This window comes from Oncorhynchus kisutch, unplaced genomic scaffold, assembly GCF_002021735.2.
Source record: "Oncorhynchus kisutch isolate 150728-3 unplaced genomic scaffold, Okis_V2 scaffold3465, whole genome shotgun sequence".
NCBI lineage: Eukaryota > Metazoa > Chordata > Actinopteri > Salmoniformes > Salmonidae > Oncorhynchus > Oncorhynchus kisutch.
In genome coordinates this window covers 139,836-165,000 of record NW_022265410.1, presented here as the reverse complement: position 1 = coordinate 165,000, position 25,165 = coordinate 139,836, and the positions used below count along the sequence as shown (strand labels likewise).

At 46.8% G+C, this 25,165-nt stretch overlaps 1 protein-coding gene across 1 annotated transcript in view; it reads right to left on the bottom strand.

Annotated features, from left to right (window-relative positions):
* Positions 1-25,165, bottom strand: part of LOC109885024 (oxysterol-binding protein-related protein 3-like) — a 130,139-nt gene that overhangs the window by 47,791 nt on the left and 57,183 nt on the right. Inside the window, 7 exon segments of the mRNA XM_031820522.1 lie at positions 771-877; positions 1,254-1,380; positions 1,720-1,872; positions 2,948-3,061; positions 5,299-5,352; positions 8,526-8,642; positions 13,814-14,069. Coding sequence (XP_031676382.1) covers positions 771-877; positions 1,254-1,380; positions 1,720-1,872; positions 2,948-3,061; positions 5,299-5,352; positions 8,526-8,642; positions 13,814-13,909 — 768 coding nt within the window. The 5' untranslated portion in view covers positions 13,910-14,069.

Sequence of the window (25,165 nt, the reverse complement as noted above, 5' to 3'; positions counted from 1 at the left end):
GGAATGTTTTCCTGGCACACGTTAGGTCCCTCGATACCAAATGATCAACGTTTGAAAGCCACAGCGTCTCTGAACATTGTTGCTGACCCGGTGCACCGCTTCATGGCTACAAGGGGTCCGACCGGGGTAGTAGATGGGTGTAGCTAATAAACTGGCCACGGAGCTTATAGGCATACAGCATATGGTCTGTCAGGCCAGATGGATAGTGATGACTAAAGCCTGGTCTAGGGTTGGGCGGTATCCACATTTTCAGACCGTTATACCATTTCTGTACTGTACCAGGGTTTACGGTATTACTGGAAGTGTCCACAAGGGGCTCAATGTAAAAAACTATTTAGGCAACAGGGAACTTGATCCAGGAGGGAATGGAATGTCTCTGCTGTAACCAGGAAGCTTGATCTGGACATCTAGCCACTTAGCTAGCAAGTTAGCAAACCAAATAAACAGCAGGAACCCTGGATATAATTCATTTGACACATCTTAGATTTCCTCCAGTTATACTGAACGTCTAGTTCTAAGCAGACCCACAGCCCCCATGACACACACACACACACACCCACAGCCCCCGTGACAGACACACACACACACACACACACACACACACACACACACACACACACACACACACACACACACACACACACACACACACACACACACACACACACACATCCCCCATGAGACACACACACACACACCATGAGACACACACACACACCCACAGCTCCTTTGACACACAGACACAGACACACACACACACAGTATGTGACCTGCAGTAGTGCGTTGATGGCTGGAGCTGAGTAGGTGCGGTGGATGACCTCCATACTCTGTAGCAGATGGTTCAGCTCCAACAGGTAGGACTCACACACTGACATGTCTGGAGAGATGGAGAGAGAGAGAGAGAGATGGTTCAGTTCTAACAGGTAGGACTCACACACTGAGAGAGAGAGAGAGAGCGAGGGAGAATTAACATGAGAGGGAGTAAGTGTGTGTGTGGTGGTATTTAACTGGACTGGACCAGAAATCTCCACAACAATAGTAAACAAAGACTTTACCAACGGGGGACATTTTGTTGGTCCCCACGAGGTCAAATGCTATTTCTAGGGGGTGTATGGTTAAAGTTCGAATTAGTGTTATGGTAAGAATTAGGTTCAGGGTTAAGGTTAGGTTGAAGGTTAGGAAATGGGATTTTGAATGGGACTGAATTGTGTGTCCCCACAAGGTTAGTTATACAAGACTGTGTGTGTGTGTACCTTTAGAGCACTTGTTCATGTCATCTGAGGACTGCAGCCAGGCGGCCACCTTGGATTGGCTGGTACAGGTCACAGGGAAGCTACCTGCAGCATGGACCGATGCCTGCCTGGCTAGAGACACATGCCTCTACACACACACACAGACACACAGACACACAGACACACAGACACACAGACACACAGACACACACACACACACACACACACACACACACACACACACACACACACACACACACACACACACACACACACACACACACACACACACACACACACACACACACACACACACGTCAACCCCCATCAACACACACACTATAAACAACATCTGTGCTTTTTTCTATGAATACACATAGCTGGCATGACTGTCTGTGTGTGTGTGTGTGTGTGTGTGTGTGTGTGTGTGTGTGTGTGTGTGTGTGTGTGTGTGTGTGTGTGTGTGTGTGTGTGTGTGGTGTAGTACCGTTCTATCAGCCACACCGGGGGACCCGGGAGGGGGGAAGTGGGGGTAGTAGTAAGCCTTCTCCTGGGGGTACATAGCAATCTCATTCTGACGGTACAGCCGATGGTGGCGTAGCTTAGACACCCATTCATCAAACAGCTCCTGTGACTTGATCTATGGCAGGAAAGAGAAGGTGGAAGAGAGAGAGAGGAGAGAGAGAGAGAGAGGAGAGAGAGAGCGAGAGCGAGAGGGAGAGAGAGAGAGAGACAGAGAGAGGAGAGAGAGAGAGCGAGAGGGAGAGAGAGAGAGAGAGAGAGGAGAGAGAGAGAGCGAGAGGGAGATAGAGAGAGAGAGAGAGAGCAAGAGGGAGAGAGAGTTAGAGAGAGAGAGAGGGAGAGGAGATAGAGAGAGAGAGAGGGAGAGGGAGAGAGAGAGAGAGGGAGGAGATAGAGAGAGAGGAGATAGAGAGAGAGAGAGGGAGAGGGAGAGGGAGAGGGAGAGAGAGAGGAGGGGAGGGAGAGAGAGGAGGGAGAGAATAGAGAGAGGGAAGGAGAGAGAGAGAGGAGGGAGAGAGGGAGAGAGAGAGGAGGAGAGAGAGCGATAGAGAGAGGAGGGAGAGAATAGAGAGAGGGAGGGAGAGAGAGAGAGAGAGAGAGAGAGAGAGAGAGAGAGAGAGAGAGAGAGGGGGGGGGGGGCTGCAGTCAGACAAGGATTCTCAAGGGGATGAAAAACCCACTAAGGTAAAGTACTGTAGTAGTACAGATCTTTCCTGCTCTATTGTTAGTTTAGGTTAGTCAAGGGTCTTCTAGAAGAACAAACTGTTCCTGGGTCAGTATTCTCAGAGTAGGAGTCCTGATCTTGTCCATGTCATTTTATTCACTATGATTGGAAAGCAAAACTCATCCTAGATCAGCACTCTGAGAAGCTTAATACATACGGGCCCTGGAGTGGAAACTAGACTATTCTGAATAACCTGTGTTGTTAGTCCTCTGAACCCCACCCCCCAACCTGGGAGCTGCAGGGGGCTGCTGTCTGCAGTTCATGACTCCATCAGTCAGTCACCCCCAACCTGGGAGCTGCAGGGGGCTGCTGCCTGCAGTTCATGACTCCATCAGTCAGTCACCCCCAACCTGGGAGCTGCAGGGGGCTGCTGTCTGCAGTTCATGACTCCATCAGTCAGTCACCCCCAACCTGGGAGCTGCAGGGGGCTGCTGCCTGCAGTTCATGACTCCATCAGTCAGTCATATACCTTCAGGTGATAGATGTTTTCCTCTGCATCCAGATCAATGCACTGGGCTGACTTCTTAATGGCCATGACAGAGAGACCCACGTCAATACAGCCATGTAACTTCCCCTTCTCAATCTGAAAGACAGGAACATTAATAACCATGACAACACAGCCGTGTAACTTCCCCTTCTCAATCTGAAAGACATGAACATTAATAACCATGACAACACAGCCGTGTAACTTCTCAATCTGAAAGACAGGAACATTAATAACCATGTCAATACAGCCGTGTAACTTCTCAATCTGAAAGACAGGAACATTAAGAAGGTCTGAGTAATGGCTGACCGTATAGAAGCATTATTGCTGAAAGAGACAGAAGTCTGCATCCCAAATGGCACCATATTCCATATATCAAGGCTGCCCAACCCTCTTCCTGGAGAACTACCATTCTGTGGGTTTTCAGCCCAACCCTCTTCCTGGAGAACTACAATCCTGTGGGTTTACAGTCTAATTTAACACATCTGATTCTACTAATTAGCTGCTCAACAAGACCTTAACTAGCTGAATCAGGGTTGGACTGAAAACCTACAGGACAGTAGATCTCCAGGAAGAGAGTACCTAGCACTGCAGGTAGCTTAGCACTGCAGGAAGCTTAGCACGGCAGGTAGCTTAGCACGGCAGGTAGCCTAGCACTGCAGGTAGCTTAGCACGGCAGGTAGCCTAGAACTGCAGGTAACTTAGCACTGCAGGTAGCTTAGCACGGCATGTAGCCTAGCACTGCAGGTAGCTTAGCACGGCAGGTAGCCTAGCACGGCAGGTAGCCTAGAACTGCAGGTAGTCTACCACTGCAGGTAGCCTAGCAGTTAACAGGGTTGATGAATCTGCCCATGTGCCCTTGAGCAAGGCACTTAACACAACCCAGCCCCAGCAGCATCTCAGAACCTGACAACCCAGCCCCAGCAGTATCTCAGAACCTGACAACCCAGTCCCCGCAGTATCTCAGAACCTGACAACCCAGTCCCAGCAGTATATCAGAACCTGACAAGCCAGCCCCAGCAGTATCTCAGAACCTGACAACCCAGTCCCAGCAGTATCTCAGAACCTGACAACCCAGCCCCAGCAGTATCTCAGAACCTGACAACCCAGCCCCAGCAGTATCTCAGAACCTGACAACCCAGTCCCAGCAGTATCTCAGAACCTGAGACCCCTGCCCAGCAGTATCTCAGAACCTGACAACCCAGTCCCAGCAGTATCTCAGAATCTGACAACCCAGTCCCAGCAGTATCTCAGAACCTGACAAGCCAGCCCCAGCAGTATCTCAGAACCTGACAACCCAGTCCCAGCAGTATATCAGAACCTGACAACCCAGTCCCAGCAGTATCTCAGAACCTGACAACCCAGTCCCAGCAGTATCTCAGAACCTGACAACCCAGTCCCAGCAGTATCTCAGAACCTGACAAGCCAGCCCCAGCAGTATCTCAGAACCTGACAACCCAGTCCCAGCAGTATATCAGAACCTGACAACCCAGTCCCAGCAGTATCTCAGAACCTGACAACCCAGTCCCAGCAGTATCTCAGAACCTGACAACCCAGTCCCAGCAGTATCTCAGAACCTGACAAGCCAGCCCCAGCAGTATCTCAGAACCTGACAACCCAGTCCCAGCAGTATCTCAGAACCTGACAACCCCGTCCCAGCAGTATCTCAGAACCTGACAAGCCAGCCCCAGCAGTATCTCAGAACCTGACAACCCAGTCCCAGCAGTATCTCAGAACCTGACAACCCAGCCCCAGCAGTATCTCAGAACCTGACAACCCAGCCCCAGCAGTATCTCAGAACCTGACAACCCAGTCCCCGCAGTATCTCAGAACCTGACAACCCAGTCCCAGCAGTATCTCAGAACCTGACAACCCAGTCCCAGCAGTATCTCAGAACCTGAGAACCCTGCCCAGCAGTATCTCAGAACCTGACAACCCAGTCCCAGCAGTATCTCAGAATCTGACAACCCAGTCCCAGCAGTATCTCAGAACCTGACAACCCAGTCCCAGCAGTATCTCAGAACCTGACAACCCCGTCCCAGCAGTATCTCAGAACCTGAGATCTTACCGTAACATCCTTTCTCACATACTCTGGTTTCCTTTAGTTTGTACTATAACATTACTGGTTGCCTCCACCCTTTTTAAAATGTGTTTACATTGTTTTTTAATGTTCCTTTTTAAAAATCAATAAACAATTGGTCCCCCAAAAAACATGTATTTCAGATGCTGTAGGAGAGAAAGTCAGTCTGATGTGCTTTCTGTGATAGCTGTGTGTGATTGATGAGTGTCCTAGCAGACAGAATGGGGACAGAGGGGCAGCAGATCTTTGTACTCACGTCAGCACCACACTTGGCATACTTCAGGATGCCCTTGTCCAAGTAGAAGTATCTCTGTAGAAGATAAGAGAAAAACAAGAGATAGAGATTAAGAGATAGAGAGATTGAGAGAGAGAAGACAAGAGAGGGATGAGAAACACACAAGTCATCCTCTGGGCAGTGGTTCAACCTCTCTGTGAGGAGCCTGATGGATTCAACCTCTCTGTGAGGAGCCTGATGGATTCACCCTCTCTGTGAGGAGCCTGATGGATTCAACCTCTCTGTGAGGAGCCTGATGGATTCACCCTCTCTGTGAGGAGCCTGATGGATTCACCCTCTCTGTGAGGAGCCTGATGGATTCACCCTCTCTGTGAGGAGCCTGATGGATTCACCCTCTCTGTGAGGAGCCTGATGGATTCACCCTCTCTGTGAGGAGCCTGATGGATTCACCCTCTCTGTGAGGAGCCTGATGGATTCACCCTCTCTGTGTAGTTAATACATTTATTAATATCTGTACTCTCAGACATTTCTCTCTCTCTCTATCCCTCTCTCCCTCCCCCTCTCTCCCTCCCTCTCTCTCCCTCTCTCCCCCTCCATCCTTTACAGTGTACTAGTTTTGGTCAGTGCTTGGCCATAAGACTCTGGTCAAAAATGTAGTGCACTAGGAAAAAGGGTGTTTATTTGGGACGAACACTCTGTGCTTATGAAAACCGGCCTGGTACCATGCACATCGCGTATATCATTAAAATGGGACTGTTGATACGATAATGAAAACAGTTTCAGAAGCTTTAAGTCCTTATGTCAGTGTATGTATACATCTTTACTTAGATCAGTCCTTTCTGTACACATGTCCACTCTTAGAAAAAAGAACAATCTAGAATCTACAGTAAAATTGTTATTTGGCTATCCCCATAGGAAAACCTTTTGAATAACCCTTTTGGGTTCAGGAAGAACCCTTTTGAGTTCCATGTACAAGAACCCTTTCCACAGACGGTTCTACATGGACGACAAAATAGTTCTACCTGGAACCAGAAAGGTTTATCCTATAGGGACGGCTGAATAAACCTTTTGCAACCTATTTTCTACTTATATCATCTGTATCTCAGTAGATGAGCTCATCTGTATCCATCTCTACTGTCATCTGTATCCATCTCTACTGAGGTCATCTGTATCCATCTCTACTGAGGTCATCTGTATCCATCTCTACTGAGGTCATCTGTATCCATCTCTACTGAGGTCATCTGTATCCATCTCTACTGAGGTCATCTGTATCCATCTCTACTGTCATCTGTATCCATCTCTACTTAGATCATCTGTATCCATCTCTACTGAGGTAATCTGTATCCATCTCTACTGAGGTCATCTGTATCCATCTCTACTGAGGTCATCTGTATCCATCTCTACTTAGATCATCTGTATCCATCTCTACTGAGGGCATCTGTATCCATCTCTACTGAGGTCATCTGTATCCATCTCTACTGAGGTAATCTGTATCCAGCTCTACTGTCACCTGTATCTATCTCTACTGAGGTCATCTGTATCAATCTCTACTTAGATCATCTGTATCCATCTCTACTGAGGTAATCTGTATCCATCTCTACTGAGGTCATCTGTATCCATCTCTACTTAGATCATCTGTATCCATCTCTACTGAGGTCATCTGTATCCATCTCTACTGTCATTTGTATCCATCTCTACTGAGGTCATCTGTATCCATCTCTACTGAGATCATCTGTATCCATCTCTACTGAGATCATCTATATCCATCTCTACTGAGATCATCTGTATCCATCTCTACTTAGATCATCTGTATCCATCTCTACTGAGGTCATCTGTATCCATCTCTACTGAGGTCATCTGTATCCATCTCTACTTAGATCATCTGTATCCATCTCTACTGAGGTCATCTGTATCCATCTCTACTGTCATTTGTATCCATCTCTACTGAGCTCATCTGTATCCATCTCTACTTAGATCATCTGTATCCATCTCTACTGAGATCATCTGTATCCATCTCTACTGAGATCATCTGTATCCATCTCTACCCATCTTTACTGAGATCATCTGTATCCATCTCTATACTCCTGGTGTCTGGGAGCCGATGTAGGATGCGCCCCAAATTATACCCCATTCCCTACAACCTTGAACAGAGCCCTCGGGGGGCATTTGGGACGCAGCTGTAGCATAGATACTACAGGCAGCAGGCCATCAGCTAATGGAGCAATATCAACTCATTTAAAGAGCTAACCTTTTAGAGAGACAGAGAGAGAGAGAGAGAGAGAGAGAGAGAGAGAGAGAGGGAGAGAGAGGGAGAGAGAGAGAGAGGGAAGAGGGAGAGAGAGAGAGAGGGAGAGAGAGAAAGAGGGAGAGAGAGTGAGATAGAGAGACAGGGAGACCGACAGAGAGAGAGGGAGAGAGAGACAGGGGTGTAGTGAAAGAAATTGACCCCTGGGACATGTGGCTACTGCAAGGGAAGGGGGATGTCATTCATCAAGTGATTCAATTAGCTAACAACACAAAGGAGTGATGTCATTGGGGGGGGACACAAGGCTGGGAAATGATGTGGGTTGGGGAAGGGACTGATATTGATCACATGCTCTGACACCACTGTTTAGCTGGAATATTTCCCCACAAGTTAGTCCCCTTCCCCGGGTGCTGCTGTTTGGTGAGAAGACTACCCTGTATCAGAGGTGAGATGACTACCCTGTATCAGAGGTGAGATGACTACCCTGTATTAGAGGTGAGATGACTACCCTGTATCAGAGGTGAGATGACTACCCTGTATCAGAGGTGAGATGACTACCCTGTATCAGAGGTGAGATGATTACCCTGTAACAGAGCTGAGATGACTACCCTGTATCAGAGGTGAGATGACTACCCTGTATCAGAGGTGAGATGACTACCCTGTATCAGAGGTGAGATGACTACCCTGTATCAGAGGTGAGATGACTACCCTTTATCAGAGGTGAGGTGACTACCCTGTATCAGAGGTGAGATGACTACCCTGTATCAGAGGTGAGATGACTACCCTGTATCAGAGGTGAGATGACTACCCTGTATCAGGGGTGAGATGACTACCCTGTATCAGAGGTGAGATGACTACCCTGTATCAGGGGTGAGATGACTACCCTGTATCAGAGGTGAGATGACTACCCTGTATCAGAGGTGAGATGACTACCCTGTATCAGAGGTGAGATGCTTACAGTGTGTGTGTGTGTGTGTGTGTGTGTGTGTGGTGAGAAGCCTACCTTGTGCCATCCCTTCATCGGCCACTTCCTCCTCTTCAGCATGTATCCATCCTGCTTCTGGGGCTCCTGGACATTACTGTGTCCTCCACGCAGCCCCTCTACAATCTCCCAACTGTCCTGTAGACACAACAAGGTTACACACAGCACCTCTACAATCTCCCAACTGTCTTGTAAACACAACAAGGTTACACACAGCCCCTCTACAATCTCCCAACTGTCCTGTAGACACACAACAAGGTTACACACAGCCCCTCTACAATCTCCCAACTGTCCTGTAGACACACAACAAGGTTACACACAGCCCCTCTACAATCTCCCAACTGTCCTGTAGACACACAACAAGGTTACACACAGCCCCTCTACAATCTCCCAACTGTCCTGTAGACACAACAAGGTTACACACAGCCCCTCTACAATCTCCCAACTGTCCTGTAGACACAACAAGGTTACACACAGCCCCTCTACAATCTCCCAACTGTCCTGTAAACACACAACAAGGTTACACACAGCCCCTCTACAATCTCCCAACTGTCCTGTAGACACACAACAAGGTTACACACAGCCCCTCTACAATCTCCCAACTGTCCTTTAGACACACAACAAGGTTACACACAGCCCCTCTACAATCTCCCAACTGTCCTGTAGACACACAATCCTGTAGACACACAACAAGGTTACACACAGCCCCTCTACAATCTCCCAACTGTCCTGTAGACACACAACAAGGTTACACACAGCCCCTCTACAATCTCCCAACTGTCCTGTAAACACACAACAAGGTTACACACAGCCCCTCTACAATCTCCCAACTGTCCTGTAAACACAACAAGGTTACACACAGCCCCTCTACAATCTCCCAACTGTCCTGTAGACACACAACAAGGTTACACACAGCACCTCTACAATCTCCCAACTGTCCTGTAGACACACAACAAGGTTACACACAGCCCCTCTACAATCTCCCAACTGTCCTGTAGACACACAACAAGGTTACACACAGCCCCTCTACAATCTCCCAACTGTCCTGTAAACACACAATCCTGTAGACACACAACAAGGTTACACACAGCCCCTCTATAATCTCCCAACTGTCCTGTATACACACAACAAGGTTACACACAGCCCCTCTACAATCTCCCAACTGTCCTGTAGACACACAACAAGGTTACACACAGCCCCTCTATAATCTCCCAACTGTCCTGTAGACACACAACAATGTTACACACAGCCCCTCTACAATCTCCCAACTGTCCTGTAGACACACAACAAGGTTACACACAGCCCCTCTACAATCTCCCAACTGTCCTGTAGACACACAACAAGGTTACACACAGCCCCTCTACAATCTCCCAACTGTCCTGTAAACACACAATCCTGTAGACACACAACAAGGTTACACACAGCCCCTCTATAATCTCCCAACTGTCCTGTATACACACAACAAGGTTACACACAGCCCCTCTACAATCTCCCAACTGTCCTGTAGACACACAACAAGGTTACACACAGCCCCTCTACAATCTCCCAACTGTCCTGTAGACACACAACAAGGTTACACACAGCCCCTCTACAATCTCCCAACTGTCCTGTAGACACACAACAAGGTTACACACAGCACCTCTACAGTCTCCCAACTGTCCTGTAAACACAACAAGGTTAGATTATTATTTTTATATAATGTCTGTGTCCCAAATGGCATCCTATTCCCTATATGCACTACTTTTCACCAGGGCCCATAGGTATCTGGTCAAATCTAGTACACTACTAGGAAATAGGATGCCATTTGGGACAAAGCCCAAGTATAAACTGACTAGCCAGTAAACAATAGTGTTTTATAAACAGACTGTTCCGTTTCCCACAGAGACCAGTCAGAATGTCAGGAGGGGGTGGTGACCTCTGTAAGAAAGGTCAAAGAGAGAGATGAGGAAGAGAGAGAGAGAGAGAGAGAGAGAGAGAGAGAGAGATGAGACAGCGAGAGAGAGAGAGAGAGATGAGAGAGATAGAGAGAAAGAGATGAGGAAGAGAGAGCCAGAGAGAGAGAGAGAGAGATGAGAAAGCGAGAGAGAGAGAGAGAGAGAGAGAGAGAGAGAGTGAGAGAGCGAGAGATAGAGAGTGAGAGAGAGAGCGAGAGCGAGAGATAGAGAGAAAGAGAGAGAGATGAGGAAGAGAGAGAGATGAGGAAGAGAGCGAGAGAGAGAGAGAGAGAGAGAGAGAGAGAGAGACGCACACCTTTCCTGTAGTAACTACCTCAGTAAGACTCTACCTTTCCTGTAGTAACTACCTCAGTAAATAGACTCTACCTTTCCTGTAGTAACTACCTCAGTAAATAGACTCTACCTTTCCTGTAGTAACTACCTCAGTAAGACTCTACCTTTCCTGTAGTAACTACCTCAGTAAATAGACTCTACCTTTCCTGTAATAACTACCTCAGTAAGACTCTACCTTTCCTGTAGTAACTACCTCAGTAAATAGACTCTACCTTTCCTGTAGTAACTACCTCAGTAATTAGACTCTACCTTTCCTATAATAACTACCTCAGTAATTAGACTCTACCTTTCCTGTAGTAACTACCTCAGTAATTAGACTCTACCTTTCCTATAGTAACTACCTCAGTAATTAGACTCTACCTTTCCTGTAGTAACTACCTCAGTAATTAGACTCTACCTTCCCTGTAATAACTAATCTAATCCGCTACACAATATTCACAGAGCTGATGGCTGGACAGACGGGTCGGGGTGGGAGGGAGGGACAGAGTAATGATCTTGATAATACGGCCAGATGATGAGATTAGAGATTATAATCATATATCCAGGTCAATGTGTTAACCTCACTGAGAGAGATAACACTCACACACAAACACACACACACACACACACACGTACAGTACATTGTGTAATATACCGATGGTCCCTAACTAGCTCCATAGGGATATCCAAAGTGAAACCACATTTACCACGAGTTGGCATGTGGTCAGGACTGAAATAAACCCAACCTTCATTTACGTTGTGACATACTCAAGTTCAAAACTCAATTTTGGACGAGACTGACTTTATGACAAAAATGATCCTACAGTAGTTCAATTCTGACAGCAGAATAAAAGTTTCTGACAAATACTGATACCACATAAGTTGTTTTTTAAATGAGAAGTTGTTTTTTAGGGAAGGGAGGTCTCTTTAAGGGAGGGGGGGCTCTTTAAGGGAGGAGGGAGGTCTTTAAGGGAGGGAGGTCTTTAAGGGAGGGAGGGAGGTCTTTAAGGGACCGAGGTCTTTAAAGGAGGGAGATAGGGAGGGATAGGGAGGGGTAGGGAGGTCTTTAAGAGGGAGGTCTGTAAGGGGGGGAGAGAGGTGTTTGGGAGGGAGATCTTTAAGGGAGGTAGGGCTCTTTAAGGGAGTGAGAGAGGACTTCAAGGGGTAGGGAGGTCTTTAAAGGGGGAGGGAGGTCTTTAAGAGGGAGGTCTGTAAGAGGGGGAGAGAGGTCTTTGGGAGGGAGGTCTTTAAGGGAGGTAGGGCTCTTTAAGGGAGTGAGGGAGGACTTCAAGGGGGAGGGAGGTCTTTAAGAGGGAGGTCTTTAAGGGGGAGAAGGAGGTCTTTGGGAGGGAGGTCTCTTTAAGGGAGGGAGGTATTTAAGGGAGGGAGGGCTCTTTAAGGGCACCTAAAGGGAGGGAGGTCTTAAATAAGGGAGGGAGGAAGTCTTTAAGGGAGGGAGGGAAGTCTTTAACTTCTTCGATATAGGGGGCGCTCTTTTAATTTTTAGATAAAAAAACGTTCCCGTTTTAAACAAGGATATTTTGTCACGAAAAGATGCTCGACTATGCATATAATTGACAGCTTTGGAAAGAAAACAGTCCAAAATCTGCAAAGATATCATCTGTGAGTGCCACAGAACTGATGCTACAGACGAAACCAAGATGAAATTTCAAACAGAAAATGCCCCAGATTTTGAATGCGCTGTGTTCCAATGTCTCCTTATATGGCTGTGAATGCGCCAGGAATGAGCTTACACTTTCTGTCGTTTCCCCAAGGTGTCTGCAGCATTGTGACGTATTTGTAGGCATATCATTGGAAGATTGACCATAAGAGACTACATTTACCAGGTGCTCGCTTGGTGTCCTCCGTTGCAATTATTACGTAATCTCCACCTGCGTGTATTTTTCCATTTGCTCCAGAGGAGAAACCCAACTGCCACGAATGCCTTATCATCGAATAGATATGTGAAAAATACCTTGAGGATTGATTCTAAACAACGTTTGCCATGTTTCTGTCGATATTATGGAGTTAATTTTGAAAAAAGTTTGGCGTTGTAATGACTGAATTTTCTGGGGGTTTTCTAAGCAAAACGTGATGAACAAAACAGAGCGATTTCTCCTACACAAATAATCTTTTTGGAAAAACTGAACATTTGCTATCTAACTGAGAGTCTCCTCATTGAAAACATCCGAAGTTCTTCAAAGGTAAATTATTTTATTTGAATGCTTTTCTTGTTTTTGTGAAAATGTTGCCTGCTGAATGCTAGGCTTAATGCTATGCTAGGCTATCAATACTCTTACACAAATGCTTGTGTAGCTATGGTTGAAAAGCCTATTTTGAAAATCTGAGATGACAGTGTTGTTAACAAAAGGCTAAGCTTGTGAGCCAATATATTTATTTAATTTCATTTGTGATTTTCATGAATAGTTAACGTTGCGTTATGGTAATGAGCTTGAGGCTATGATTACGCTCCCGGATACGGGATTGCTCGATGCAAGAAGTTAAGGGAGGGAGGTCTGTAGTACAGTAATTCAACAGTTTACTACACTGTAGTCTCTATTCAGTCTGGATCCCTAAAGCGTTACAGATCACGTGATGGAGATGTAAAGGTCATTTCAGATTGAGACGTGAATACAGTGTCCGCTAACGCCAGAACATTTACATTTCAATCCCGCTGTAACGCTGAACTTCAGCGATACGGCTTGAATAGAGCCCTATGTGACTGGGTTCATCATCACAGACCACCTGACAACAACAACACAGAGTTAGTGGGAATCCTGCAGCAGCCAAGCATCAAATACTTATGACTGTACAGTCTTATGTATGACTGTTATCCTTTTGATGGTTTGCATTAACAATGTATTTTCAGCGTGCTCTTTTTGTGGTCCTGAATATTTAAAACGGTGAACCATCGCTGAGGACAAGGCGCTCTGGAAACGATGGGTTTCATTTTCCAAACAGAGACATTCATTATGTTCTCTTCCTGACTGGAGATAGCTGTGACATTAATGAGTGTGTGTGTGTGTGTGTGGTCGGTGTTACCTGTCGGCTGTCGTGTTTGGAGGAGGAGCTGCTGTTGCTGTGTGAGGGGGAAGAGATCTTGTGAGACATGGCTGAACTCCTCTCCTCTGAGCCCATCTCCCTGCAGGCCGTCTCCCTACCCCTGCAGGCCGTCTCCCTGCCTCTCCCTGCCCCTGCAGGCCGTCTCCCTGGGGCTTGAGGATCCTCTCTCCTTGGGACTTGGGCTTCTCTGGGTCAGTGAGGCGCTACAACCTTGTCCATCTGGAACATCCCCTCACTGAGAGACAGAGAGAGAGAGAGAGAGAGAGAGAGAGAGAGAGAGAGAGAGAGAGAGAGAGAAAGAGAGAGATGGAGAGAGAGAGAGAGGAGATGGATTGGAGAGGGAGAGGCAGGGATGTTATTGATCTTTAGGAACATTTAATTGGCACCATTTAGCTAATAACTATTGTATATACATAGCAAATTCAAATGCAAAAAAGTTTTTAAAAAGGTCACTGTTGAAGAGAGAGTTCACATATCAGATGAAGGGAGAACTGAAGTCCTAAAAAGCTTTGAAGCTCCTTAGTCTCACTGGGAAACACAACCACTCTGAGCGAGAGAGATGTTGTTCTGACAGAGTGCTTCCTTTTAGCTGCGTCTGTGTCCCAAATGGAACCCTATTCTCCAAATTGTTCACTATGTTTGACCAGAGGGTCAAAAGAGAATAGGGGCCCATTTGGGACGAAGCCTGTGATTCACTGTGCTGGTGAGTCATGGTCCAACAGTATGGACTGTCAACATTCATCAACGTACATACAGTGTGATGAACAGACACTTGTGCCCCCTTAATTGAAGCAAAATAGAAACAAATATTAATGTGCAATAATTACCGCTTGATCATACAGGATAGTGGTGAATAAATATCACATCACTGTCTGGCAACTAAGGTGACTAATGTCTTTGGTGTGTATCAGTAGATGAGCTTCACAGTGTGTGTGTGTGTGTGTGTGTGTGTGTGTGTGTGTGTGTGTGTGTGTGTGTGTGTGTGTGTGTGTGTGTGTGTGTGTGTGTGTGTGTGTGTGTGTGTGTGTCGTTGTGAGAATGATAAACAACCTGGGTGAACTAAGGTAACTGTAAATTATACCGTCAGTTCACAAGGCAACATACAGCAGGCAATCAATGCAACATGCTTTACTGATGCTAAAAGAACAGATGTGCTACTGAATGTGTGGCCAATCAATCTCACTGGAGTTCCAATCAATCTCAGTGGAGTTCCAATCAATCTCAGTGGAATTCCAATCAATCTCACTGGAGTTCCAATCAATCTCACTGGAGTTCCAATCAATCTCCCTGGAGTTCCAATCAATCTCACTGGAGTTCCAATCAATCTCCCTGGAGTTCCAATCAATCTCACTGGAGTTCCAATCAATCTCACTGGAGTTCCAATCAATCTCACTGGAGTTCCAATCAATCTCACTGGAGTTCCAATCAATCTCACTGGAGTTCCAATCAATCTCACTGGAGTTCCAATCGATCTCACTGGAGTTCTAATCAATCTCCCTGGAGTTCCAATCAATCTCCCTGGAGTTCCAATCAATCTCACTGGAGTTCCAATCAATCTCACTGGCGTTCCAATCAATCTCACTGGAGTTCCAATCAATCTCACTGGAGTTCCAATCAATCTCACTGGCGTTCCAATCAATCTCACTGGAGTTCCAAAGTAGTTTCTTTTAAATTGTTTAACTTGGGTCAAACATTTCATGTAGCCTTCCACAAGCTTCCCACAATAAGTTGGGTGAATTTTGGCCCATTCCTCCTGACAGAGCTGGTGTAACTGAGTCAGGTTTGTAGGCCTCCTTGCTCGCACACGCTTTTTCAGTTCGGCCCACACATTTTCTATAGGAATGAGGTCAGGGCTTTGTGATGGCCACTCCAATACCTTGACTTTGTTGTCCTTAAGCCATTTTGCCACAACTTTGGAAGTATGCTTGGGGTCATTGTCCATTTGGAAGACGTATTTGCGACCAAGCTTTAACTTCCTGACTGATGTCTTGAGATGTTGCTTCAATATATCCAAATAATTTTCCTCCCTCATGATTCCGTATATTTTGTGAAGTGCACCAGTCCCTCCTGCAGCAAAGCACCACCACAACATGATGCTGCCACTCCTGTGCCTCACAGTTGGGATGGTGCTCTTCAGCTTGCAGAACTCCCCCTTTTTCTTCCAAACAAACATAAAGATGGTCATTATGGCCAAACAGTTATATTTTTGTTTCATCAGACCAGAGGACATTTCCACAAAGAGCACAACCTTTGTCCCCATGTGCAGTTGCAAACCGTAGTCTGGGTTTTTTATGGTGGTTTTGGAGCAGTGGCTTCTTCCATGCTGAGCGGCCTTTCAGATTATGTCGATATAGGACTCGTTTTACTGTGGATATAGATACTTTTGTACCTGTTTCCTACAGCATCTTCACAAGGTCCTTTGCTGTTGTTCTGGGATTGATTTGCACTTTTCGCACCAAAGTACGTTGATCTCCTTCCTGAGGGGTATGACGGCTGCCTGGTCCCATGGTGTTTATACTTGCATACTATTGTTTGTACAGATGAACGTGGTACCTTCAGGCGTTCGGAAATTGCTCCCAAGGATGAACCAGACTTGTGGAGGTCAACTATTTTTTTCTGAGGTCTTGGCTGATTTCTTTTGATTTTCCCATGATGTCAAGCAAAGAGGCACTGAGTTTGAAGGTAGGCCTTGAAATACATCCACAGGTACACCTCCAATTGACTCAAATGATGTAATTTAGCCTATCAGAAGCTTCTAAAGCTATGACATAATTTTCTGGAATTTTCCAAGCTTTTTAAAGGCACAGTCAACTTAGTGTATGTAAACTTCTGACCCACTGGAATTGTCATACAGTGAATTATAAGTGAAATAATCTTCTGTAAACAATTGTTTGAAAAATGACTTGTGTCATGCACAAAGTAGATGTCCTAACTAACTTGCCAAAACTCTAGTTTGTTTGAGAGTTTGAAAAACGAGTTTTAATGATTCCAATCTAAGTGTATGTAAACTTTGAAAAACTTCCGACTTCAAATGTACGTATATATTATTATTTTGTTTTAGTATGCTGTCTGTAGGTCTGCCTGTCTGTAGGTCTGTCTGTCTGTAGGTCTGTCTGTCTGTAGGTCTGCCTGTCTGTAGGTCTGTCTGTCTGTAGGTCTGCCTGTCTGTGTGAGCGTCTGTCTGTCTGGGATGGGATAGTATGAAGAATGGTTCATTTCCACTGGATCACATACCATGTTAACCACTAAACCCCCTGGAGTCAGCCAGTCAGGAACTCTATACAGCCGGGGGCCAAGGTCTGCATCCCAAATGGCACCCTATTTCCTATATAGATTAGTGCACTACTTTTTTTCCCTTTTTTTTAACCTTTATTTAACTAGGCAAGTCAGTTAAGAACAAATTCTTATTTTCAATGACGGCCTAGGAACAGTGGGTTAACTGGTCTAGGAACAGTGGGTTAACTGGTCTAGGAACAGTGGGTTAACTGGTCTAGGAACAGTGGGTTAACTGGTCTAGGAACAGTGGGTTAACTGGTCTAGGAACAGTGGGTTAACTGGTCTAGGAACAGTGGGTTAACTGGTCTAGGAACAGCGGGTTAACTGGTCTATGAACAGTGGGTTAACTGCCTGTTCAGGGGCAGAATGACAGATTTTTACCTTGTCTGCTCGGGGATTCGAACTGAACTGAGCCCTATGGGATCCTAGTCAAGAGTGGTGCACTATGTAGGGAATAGGGTAGCATTTGGAACACAACCACGTGTGTCTCACCAAGTAACAGTGTGTGTGTGTGACAGGTGTGTGACTAGGTGAGTGTGATGTTACCATAGAGATATATACCATATACTGTATTATATGTAATATAGGCTATATAATAGGTTATAATTCTGTGGTATACAGCATCTCCCACCAGCCCAGCCTCATACCAGCCCAGCCTCATACCAGCCTCATACCAGCCTCATACCAGCCCAGCCTCATACCAGCCCAGCCTCATACCAGCCTCATACCAGCCTCATACCAGCCTCATACCAGCCTCATACCAGCCCAGCCTCATACCAGCCTCATACCAGCCTCATACCAGCCTCATACCAGCCCAGCCTCATACCAGCCTCATACCAGCCCAGCCTCATACCAGCCTCATACCAGTCTCATACCAGCCCAGCCTCATACCAGCCTCATACCAGCCCAGCCTCATACCAGCCTCATACCAGCCTCATACCAGCCCAGCCTCATACCAGCCTCATACCAGCCTCATACCAGCCCAGCCTCATACCAGCCTCATATCAGCCTCATACCAGCCTCATACCAGCCTCATACCAGCCCAGCCTCATACCAGCCTCATACCAGCCCAGCCTCATACCAGCCCAGCCTCATACCAGCCCCAGCCTCATACCAGCCCCAGCCTCATACCAGCCCAGCCCAGTCCAGTCCAGCCCAGTTCAGCCCATACTAGTCCAGCCCAGCCTCATACCAGCCCAGCCTCATACCAGCCCAGCCCAGCCCAGTCCAGCCCAGTTCAGCCCTGCTCAGCCCATACTAGTCCAGTCCAGTCCAGCCCAGTTCAGCCCTGCTCAGCCCATACTAGTCCAGCCCAGCCCAGTCCAGTCCAGCCCAGTTCAGCCCTGCTCAGCCCATACTAGTCCAGCCCAGTCCAGTTCAATCCAGTCTAGTCAAGTCGAGCCTAGTCTCCCATCAGTCATGCAGTCTGTAGGGCTGCTACTCTGATACACACCAAGGTTAATCACATTACCCAGCTTCCTCCTCCACTGCATCATGTCTAGTAGGCTACAGTCGCCGGGGTTTCACAGACAGTGGGCCTGACGGTCACCTGGAACCCCCCCTACAGAGCTCTAATACACACCAAGGTTAATCATATTACCCAGCTTCCTCCTCCACTGCATCATGTCTAGTAGGCTACAGTCTCTAGGGTTTCACAGACAGTGAGCCTGACGGTCACCTGACACCCCCTGCCTGTCCCTGTCCTGTAGTCAAACCCAGGATCCATCTCCACTCTCCCATCACACACACACACACACACACACACACACACACACACACACACACACACACACACACACACACACACACACACACACACACACACACACACACACACACACACACACACACACACACACACACACACACACACACACAATCTCTTTAAACCCTCTATGCTCATTTGAGACCCCTCTTTCAAAGTCACTGAGATATCTTCTTCTAGCCATAGTAGCCAAAATAATGGGCAACTGGGTATTTTTATACATGACCCTAAGCATGATGGGATGTGAATTGCTTAATTAACTCAGCAACCACACCTGGTGTCTATATACATGTGTCTCTCATTTACTCAAGTGTTTCCTTTATTTTGGCAGTTACCTGTACACCTTATTGCTCTAATACAAACTAGTCTCCCAAATGTGACCCTATAGTGGAAACCTACAGGAGGGTATCTCTCCAGGAACTGGGTTGGAGTTAAAACCTACAGGAGGGTATCTCTCCAGGAACAGGGTTGGAGATAAAACCTACAGGAGGGTATCTCTCCAGGAACAGGGTTGGAGTTAAAACCTACAGGAGGGTATCTCTCCAGGAACAGGGTTGGAGATAAAACCTACAGGAGGGTATCTCTCCAGGAACTGGGTTGGAGTTAAAACCTACAGGAGGGTATCTCTCCAGGAACTGGGTTGGAGTTAAAACCTACAGGAGGGTATCTCTCCAGGAACAGGGTTGGAGTTGAAACCTACAGGAGGGTATCTCTCCAGGAACAGGGTTGGAGTTAAAACCTACAGGAAGGTATCTCTCCAGGAACTGGGTTGGAGTTAAAACCTACAGGAAGGTATCTCTCCAGGAACAGGGTTGGAGTTAAAACCTACAGGAAGGTGTCTCTCCAGGAACAGGGTTGGAGTTAAAACCTACAGGAGGGTAGCTCTCCAGAAACAGGGTTGGAGTTAAAACCTACAGGAGGGTATCTCTCCAGGAACAGGGTTGGAGTTAAAACCTACAGGAGGGTAGCTCTCCAGGAACAGGGTTGGAGATAAAACCTACAGGATGGTAGCTCTCCAGGAACAGGGTTGGAGTTATAACCTACAGGAGGGTACCTCCAGGAACAGGGTTGGAGATAAGACCTACAGGATGGTACCTCCAGGAACAGGGTTGGAGTTATAACCTACAGGACGGTATCTCTCCAGGAACAGGGTTGGAGTTAAAACCTACAGGAGGGTAGCTCTCCAGGAACAGTGTTGGAGATAAAACCTACAGGAGGGTACCTCCAGGAACAGGGTTGGAGTTATAACCTACAGGAGGGTACCTCCAGGAACAGGGTTGGAGTTAAAACCTACAGGATGGTAGCTCTCCAGGAACAGGGTTGGAGTGAAAACCTACAGGAGGGTAACTCTACAGGAACAGGACTGGAGTTTAAACCTACAGGAGGGCAACTCTACAGGAACAGGATTGGAGTTAAAACCTACAGGAGGGTAACTCTACAGGAACAGGATTGGAGTTAAAACCTACAGGAGGGTAGTTCTCCAGGAACAGGGTTGGAGAAAAAATCTACAGGAGGGTTGCTCTACAGGAACAGGGTTGGAGTTAAAACCTACAGGAGGGTACCTCCAGGAACAAGGTTGGAGATAAAACATACAGGAGGGTACCTCCAGGAACAGGGTTGGAGTTAAAACCTACAGGAAGGTATCTCTCCAGGAACAGGGTTGGAGTTAAAACCTACAGGAGGGTAACTCTACAGGAACAGGGTTGGAGTTCAAACCTACAGGAGGGTACCTCCAGGAACAGGGTTGGAGATAAAACATACAGGAGGGTACCTCCAGGAACAGGGTTGGAGTTAAAACCTACAGGAGGGTAACTCTACAGGAACAGGGTTGGAGTTAAAACCTACAGGAGGGTACCTCTACAGGAACCGCTTTATTGAGCCCTCTGCTAGAACCTGACAGAAGAGACTACTGAGGCAATGAATATCTTATCTTAATATAATATCTTATTAAAATGAAAGGCAATGACGCAGTTACAAGAGGTCCTATATTTTCTGAGACAATCAGTGTTTCTGACCCAAACTCAACCTCTTATCAAATAAAATGACTATGTCTGAAGTGCCTATTAAAGTCAAATGAATAGGTGGAAGGCTTCAGGTCTCAAACCCTGTTATTGAATAGCTGTGTCATAGGGATTTCCAGCCATACACCCACCCACACCCACCCACACACACACACACACACACCTGCCCACACACACACACACACACACACACACACACACACACACACACACACACACACACACACACACACACACACACACACACACACACACACACACGTTCCTTTGAAAGCATCTCTCTGTCATCATAGAGTTCCTACTTGCGTCCATAAATAACCACACAATGCCTGGCCAAGCGCGTGGGGAAGGTGACTAACGTATGGTGAATATTCCAGTAAACCCAGGGAGTACTGTCACACCGTCTCTGTGACCAAGGGAGTACTGTCACACCGTCTCTGTGACCAAGGGAGTACTGTCACACCGTCTCTGTGACCAAGGGAGTACTGTCACACCGTCTCTGTGACCAAGGGAGTACTGTCACACCGTCTCTGTGACCAAGGGAGTACTGTCACACTGTCTCTGTGACGGTGTGAAGGATATTATTGTAAAGAAGGAAGGAGGAATAGGAGGAGGATATTAATGTAGAGGGGGAAGGAGGCATAGGAGGAGGAGCATATTATTGTAGAGGAGGAAGGAGGAATAGGAGGAGGATATTATTGTAGAGGAGGAAGGAGGAATAGGAGGAGGAGCATATTATTGTAGAGGAGGAAGGAGGAATAGGAGGAGGATATTATTGTAGAGGAGGAAGGAGGAATAGGAGGAGGATATTACTGAAGAGGAGGAAGGAGGAATAGGAGGATATTATTATAGAGGGGGAAGGAGGAATAGGAGGAGGATATTATTGTAGAGGAGGAAGGAGGAATAGGAGAAGGATATTATTGTAGAGGAGGAAGGAGGAATAGGAGAAGGATATTATTGTAGAGGAGGAAGGAGGAATAGGAGGAGGATATTATTGTAGAGGAGTAAGGAGGAATAGGAGAAGGATATTATTGTAGAGGAGGAAGGAGGAATAGGAGGAGGATATTATTGTAGAGGAGTAAGGAGGAATAGGAGAAGGATATTATTGTAGAGGAGGAAGGAGGAATAGGAGAAGGATATTATTGTAGAGGAGGAAGGAGGAATAGGAGGAGGATATTATTGTAGAGGAGTAAGGAGGAATAGGAGAAGGATATTATTGTAGAGGAGGAAGGAGGAATAGGAGGAGGATATTAATGTATAGGAGGCAGGAGGAGGGTATTAATGTAGAGGAGGAATAGGAGGAATAGGAGGAGGGTATTAATGTAGAGGAGGAAGGAGGAATAGGAGGAGGATATTAATGTATAGGAGGCAGGAGGAGGGTATTAATGTAGAGGAGGAATAGGAGGAATAGGAGGAGGGTATTAATGTAGAGGAGGAATAGGGGGCATAGGAGGAGGATATTAATGTAGAGGAGGAATAGGAGGAGGATATTATTGTAGAGGAGGAAGGAGGAATAGGAGGAGGGTATTAATGTAGAGGAGGAATAGGAGGAATAGGAGGAGGGTATTATTGTAGAGGAGGAAGGAGGAATAGGAGGAGGGTCTTAATGTAGAGGAGGAATAGGAGGAATAGGAGGAGGGTATTAATGTAGAGGAGGAAGGAGGAATAGGAGGAGGGTATTATTGTAGAGGAGGAAGGAGGAATAGGAGGAGGGTATTAATGTAGAGGAGGAATAGGAGGAATAGGAGGAGGGTATTAATGTAGAGGAGGAAGGAGGAATAGGAGGAGGGTATTAATGTAGAGGAGGAATAGGAGGAATAGGAGGAGGGTATTAATGTAGAGGAGGAATAGGGGGCATAGGAGGAGGATATTAATGTAGAGGAGGAATAGGAGGGGGGTATTATTGTAGAGGAGGAAGGAGGAATAGAAGGAGGATATTAATGTAGAGGAGGAATAGGAGGAGGAGCATATTATTGTAGAGGAGGAAGGAGGAATAGGAGGAGGATATTATTGTAGAGGAGGAAGGAGGAATAGGAGGAGGATATTACTGAAGAGGAGGAAGGAGGAATAGGAGGAGGGTATTAATGTAGAGGAGGAATAGGAGGAATAGGAGGAGGGTATTAATGTAGAGGAGGAAGGAGGAATAGGAGGAGGATATTACTGAAGAGGAGGAAGGAGGAATAGGAGGAGGGTATTAATGTAGAGGAGGAATAGGAGGAATAGGAGGAGGGTATTAATGTAGAGGAGGAATAGGAGGAGGGTATTAATGTAGAGGAGGAATAGGAGGAATAGGAGGAGGATATTAATGTAGAGGAGGAAGGAGGAATAGGAGGAATAGGAGGAATAGGAGGAGGGTATTAATGTAGAGGAGGAATAGGAGGAATAGGAGGAGGGTATTAATGTAGAGGAGGAATAGGAGGAGGGTATTAATGTAGAGGAGGAATAGGAGGAGGGTATTAATGTAGAGGAGGAATAGGAGGAATAGGAGGAGGATATTAATGTAGAGGAGGAAGGAGGAATAGGAGGAATAGGAGGAATAGGAGGAGGGTATTAATGTAGAGGAGGAATAGGAGGAATAGGAGGAGGGTATTAATGTAGAGGAGGAATAGGAGGAGGGTATTAATGTAGAGGAGGAATAGGAGGAATAGGAGGAATAGGAGGAGGAATAGGAGGAGGATATTAATGTAGAGGAGGAATAGGGGGCATAGGAGGAGGAAGGAGGAAACACTTGAATGAATATGCATGAATGACTATGTGTGTGTGTCGTGTGTGTGCTGTGTATTACCAGCCAGCCAGCACACCATTCCTGATCAACGTCATTCCACAAGATCTGGGCCTGTATTTACACTGTTTCTCATCAACGTCATTCCACAAGATCTGGGCCTGTATTTACACTGTTTCTCATCAGTGTAAATTCGCAGCCGGTTTGGGTTCCGTGTAACGAACCGAAGTTTGTTAGTCTAATGGCCATTCTGCCCTTGTTGTTACTCACTCAGCAACGCCTCCCTCCATGTTGTGGTTTTTGGCAAAACATTTTGGAGGCTCGCTCAGCCCCTCTGATCACCACAGGCCTAAAACAGAGGGTTGGAGGGGGTGTGATGGTGTGTGGAGGGGTGGAGGGGGTGTGAAGGTGTGTGGAGGGGTGGAGGGGGTGTGATGGTGTGTGGAGGGGTGGAGGGAGTGTGATGGTGTGTGGAGAGGTGGAGGGAGTGTGATGGTGTGTGGAGGGGTGAGGGGGTGTAATGGTGTGTGGAGGGGTGGAGGGGGTGTGATGGTGTGTGGAGGGGTGGAGGGAGTGTGATGTGTGTGGAGGGGTGGAGGGGGTGTGATGGTGTGTGGAGGGGTGGAGGGAGTGTGGTGGTGTGTGGAGGGGGTGTGATGGTGTGTGGAGGGGTGGAGGGAGTGTGATGGTGTGTGGAGGGGTGGAGGGAGTGTGATGGTGTGTGGAGGGGTGGAGGGAGTGTGATGTGTGTGGAGGGGTGGAGGGAGTGTGATGGTGTGTGGAGGGGTGTGATGGTGTGTGGAGGGGGTGTGATGGTGTGTGGAGGGGTGGAGGGGGTGTGATGGTGTGTGGAGGGGTGGGGGGGTGGGCAGTAGCAAGGGTCTCTTGGCTTGGATGACGAGTCCTTAGTGTAAGAAAGGGCCAAACTGACTTAGAGCAGTGAAGGGGACTAAGTCTGTGATGGAAGAGAGAGAGAGAGAAGACTGGGGCCAAAACCAGACTTAGAGCAGTGAAGGGGACTAAGTCTGTGATGGAAGAGAGAGAGAGAGAAGACTGGGGCCAAAACCAGACTTAGAGCAGTGAAGGGGACTAAGTCTGTGATGGAAGAGAGAGAGAGAGAAGACTGGGGCCAAAACCAGACTTAGAGCAGTGAAGGGGACTAAGTCTGTGATGGAAGAGAGAGAGAAGACTGGGGCCAAAACCAGACTTAGAGCAGTGAAGGGGACTAAGTCTGTGATGGAAGAGAGAGAGAGAGAAGACTGGGGCCAAAGTCTTACAGATTAATGGTTTATTTCCACCCATAAAAATAGCCTGTTCCACATGTTAAGTAAATAGTAGTGCACTAAATAGAGAATAGGGTGCTGTTTGGGACACATCCAACGTTAAGTAAGGAAGCCTGGTGTTGTTGGCACTGGACCCATAACAATCTAGTTAGAGACCATCTACCCAGAGACAAAACAACATATTCAACATCGTTGAGATTCTGGAGATTCAGACCAAGTCCTTCTATGCTCAAAGTGAATGTTTCATCCTGTTATAAAACAGTT